The following is a 3,548-nucleotide window of genomic DNA, read 5'->3' on the forward strand; positions in this document are numbered from 1 at the left end:
TTGTTTTTGGATTTATTTTAATTTATTGTAATTTGTTTTAATTCATTTTAATTCATTTCAATTATTTAAAATTAATTTCTCATTTTGTTTTCAGGCCGGAAGTGCCGGACACATATTTGGACACTCCGCCTGAGCCGGCGCCCTTCAAGCCTTTTGTCTGGGAGGACTAAATAGATAAATAAATAAATAAAATAAATAAATAAAATAAATAAATAAAATAAAATAATAAATAAATAAAATAAATAAATAAATAAATGGAATGTTTGTTTGCGGTTCGTCCGGTGTAACTGGAGCTGGTTGGAAAGTTGAATTGATTTGAGAAGTGCGGGTGGCGGAAATGAGATTTGTTTCTTCATTTATTGTTCTTATTTATTTATTTATTATTTATTTATTTATTTGGTTGTTTATTTATTTGTTTATTTGTTTATTTATTTATTTATAATTCATTTGTAGCTGCGGGAAGCAAAGACTGGAAGCTGAAGCGCGTGTTGCGAGCTGTCTGTACACCCGAACTCGCCCGCAGCGGGTCTGAAGGGAATGGCGTCCATTTGAAACAATAAATGAATAAATAAATAAAAAAGAATAAATAATTCACATTTAATTGTTCAGAATTGAAGAGAGAAACAGAATTAATTCCAATTTGATTCAGACTTCGTTCTGCGGGAACTTTCCCTCCATTTCCAATTCACAAATTCCACTTTTATTTTTATTCCTTTTCCTCCTTTTCGTTTGCTCAGTTTATTATGTTTAATTCCATTTTATTTAATTATTCATTTATTTATTTATTTATATTTATATTTGTGTTTATTTGCTTTGTTGCTCCAGTGGGCTCTGCAAAGCGCCGGCCGGAGCTGAAAATAAATGCGAAGAATAAAATGCAAATAAATAAAATAAATTAATTAATTAAATCAGATAAATAGAATAATAAAACAAATAAAATAAATAAATAAATTAATTTAATCAACTGCAATTATAAACACAAATCTATTAATGCAAACGTCGCTCCACTCCCAACCCCAAACCCTAAACCCTAAACCCTCAAATGCCTCCTTTCACTTCCAAACTCAGAAAACCCTCAAAGGGTTCTTGGGGGCCCCCAGGGGGGCCCCCAAGTACTGGGGGGCCCCTGGGGGCCCCCCAGTACCCTATTGTGGGTACTACGGGGGCCCCAAGGGGGCCCCAGGAGGGGCCCCCATAGGGGCCCCTAAAAGGGTACTGTCGAAGTCTTATATTTATATTTAGGGTTTAGAGGCGGTTTGCCACGGACCTAGGGTTTAGGGTTTAGGGTTTTAGAAGGAAATGTAGTTCGAAACAAACCAAACAATGTGGGGAGTCAGGCCACTCTAGGGTTTAGGGTTTAGGGTTTGGAGTTGAAAGATAAAACGAGACACTTTGTTGGAAATAAAACGAAAGAGTCTGCTGCTGCAGCAGCAGCACCACCAACAGCTGCTGCTGCAGCTAGCTTCTCCACCTGCAGCAGCTGCTGCTGCTGCTGCCTTCCCCAGCAGGAAGAGCTGCTGTTGCTGCTGCTAGGCCGGTTCCTCAGCAGGAACAGCAGCAGCAGCGGCAGCTGCTGCTGCTACTGCTAGGCAGGCTTCCCAGCAGCAGCAGCAGCAGCTGCTGCTAATGGGCAGTTGTCCCAGCGGCAAGAACTGCCGCTGCTGCTGCTGCTAGGCAAGTTCTTGAGCAGCAGCTGCAGCAGCTGCTGCTGCTTCTAGACAAGTTCTTGAGCAGCAAGAGCTGCTGCTGCTGCTGCTGCTGCTGCTGCTGCTAGGCAAGCTCTCGCGCCGCAGCTGCTGCTGCTGCTGCTGCTAGTCAGAATCGTCAGCAGCAAGAGCTGCTGCTGCTGCAGTAACTGCATCAAATGCTGCTCTTCCAGCCAGCAGCAGCAAAAAGGAAGATTTTAATTTTATTCTTTTCTTCCAAGGGGGGCCCCCGGGGGGCCCCCCTGGGGGCCCCCCAAAAGCAAAAATGGACTTTTGGTTTAGGAAGGCCCGGTGTCTGTACACACAAAAAAACAAACTATTTATTTATTTATTTATTTATTTATTTATTTACATATTTATTTTGATTTAAATAATTAATTATTTATTTTGACTTAAATGATTAATTTATTGCTTATATTTATTTATTTGTTGATTTATTCAATTTGAGTTAGTTTAATTAATTAATTATTTGTTTTATTCAATTAATTAATTATTTACTTTTATTTATTTATTTGTTTATTTTTTATTATTTGTTTATGCGAAAGTGTGAATAAAGAAGAAAGGAAGACAGGCCAAAATTAACCAAATAGGGAATAAATAAATAAATTGATAAATCAATAAATAAATCAATTAATAAACTAATAAATAAATGAATAGGTAAATAAATAAACAAATAAGCAATAAAATTAAATACACAAATAATAAAAGGAAGCAAATGAATTAAATAGATAAAAAAGCTGCTCACGCAGCAGCTGCTGCAGCAGCAGCTCTGTTTGGCAGTAGCAGCAACGACAGCAACAGCAGCAGCAGCAGCAACAGCAGCGGCAGCAGCAGCAGCAGCAGCAGCAGCAAAATGTCTAAACAAACGAAGCAAAGCGAATATAAAAGATCTTTGCCTCAAACTTGGACAGAATTGGAAGCAAAGAAAGCACTAATTAGAATTAATTGAATAAATTAAAATAATTAATTTAATTAAATTAAAATAAGTAAATTAATTAAATCAATTTAATTAAATTAATTAATTTAACTCACAAATAAACTGCTGACAAACACCAACTCAGCGGCCGTGACAGCAGCAGCGGCATTCCGCTGCTGCGCTCCAAAGTGCAATTTAAAGAAGACTCAAAAACTGAATAAATAAATAAATAAATAAATAAATAAATAAATAAATAAATAAATGATAATTCAGTCATTAGTTGCGCGGCTGCAGAGAAGAAACTCCTCTTTTGCTGCAGCTGCGGCGCGCAGCAGCAGCAGCAGCAGCAGCAGCGGCAAGCGAACGGCGACACGAAGAGCAGCAGCAGCAACAACAGCAACAGCAGCAACGTGAGCAGCAGCGAAGATATCAGTAGCAATAGCAGCAGCAGCAACAGCGGCAACAGCGGCAGCACTTGCAGCAGCAGCAAACGCAGCAGCAGCAGCAGCAGCAAATGCAGCAGCAGCAGCAGCAGCAGCATCAGCAGCAGCAGCAACGGCAGCAGCAGCAGCAGCAACTGACGGAAAAGCGCTCCTATTCTTTTGCTGCTCCATTTCCCGAACTGCAGCGCAGCAAAAGGTCTGCTCCGGAACAGCAGCCGCTGCTGCCGCAGCGCCTCGCCTAGAAACGTAGGTCTCCTGCTGCTGCTGCTGCTGCTGCTACTACTACTGCTGCTGCTGCTGCTGCTGCTACGGGAAAGGACGGAGATAATTCGGCGGAACCAAGACGAGCGAAGAGCCGCTTGCTGCTGCTTTAGCTGCAGCTGCTGCTGCAGCAGCTGCTGCTCTCGCTGCAGCAGCTGCTGCTCCTGCAGCTGCAGCTGCTGCAGCTGCTGCAGCACCCGAGAAGGGGCAGCAGCAGCAGCA

At 41.3% G+C, this 3,548-nt stretch overlaps 1 protein-coding gene across 1 annotated transcript in view; it reads left to right on the forward strand.

Moving 5' to 3' along the window:
• The window catches only part of ETH_00003485 (uncharacterized protein), a gene marked incomplete at both ends in the record, with an annotated part of 2,479 nt that extends 2,309 nt beyond the window's left edge, over positions 1-170 (forward strand). The window contains one exon of the mRNA XM_013380436.1: positions 95-170. Within this exon, the coding sequence (XP_013235890.1) occupies positions 95-170 (76 nt within the window). The remainder of the gene's footprint in view (positions 1-94) is intronic.
• Positions 171-3,548: the final 3,378 nt, after the last annotated feature.

The sequence above is a fragment of the Eimeria tenella genome, genomic scaffold (assembly GCF_000499545.2).
Source record: "Eimeria tenella Houghton genomic scaffold, Eth_scaff621, whole genome shotgun sequence".
Taxonomy (NCBI): domain Eukaryota; phylum Apicomplexa; class Conoidasida; order Eucoccidiorida; family Eimeriidae; genus Eimeria; species Eimeria tenella.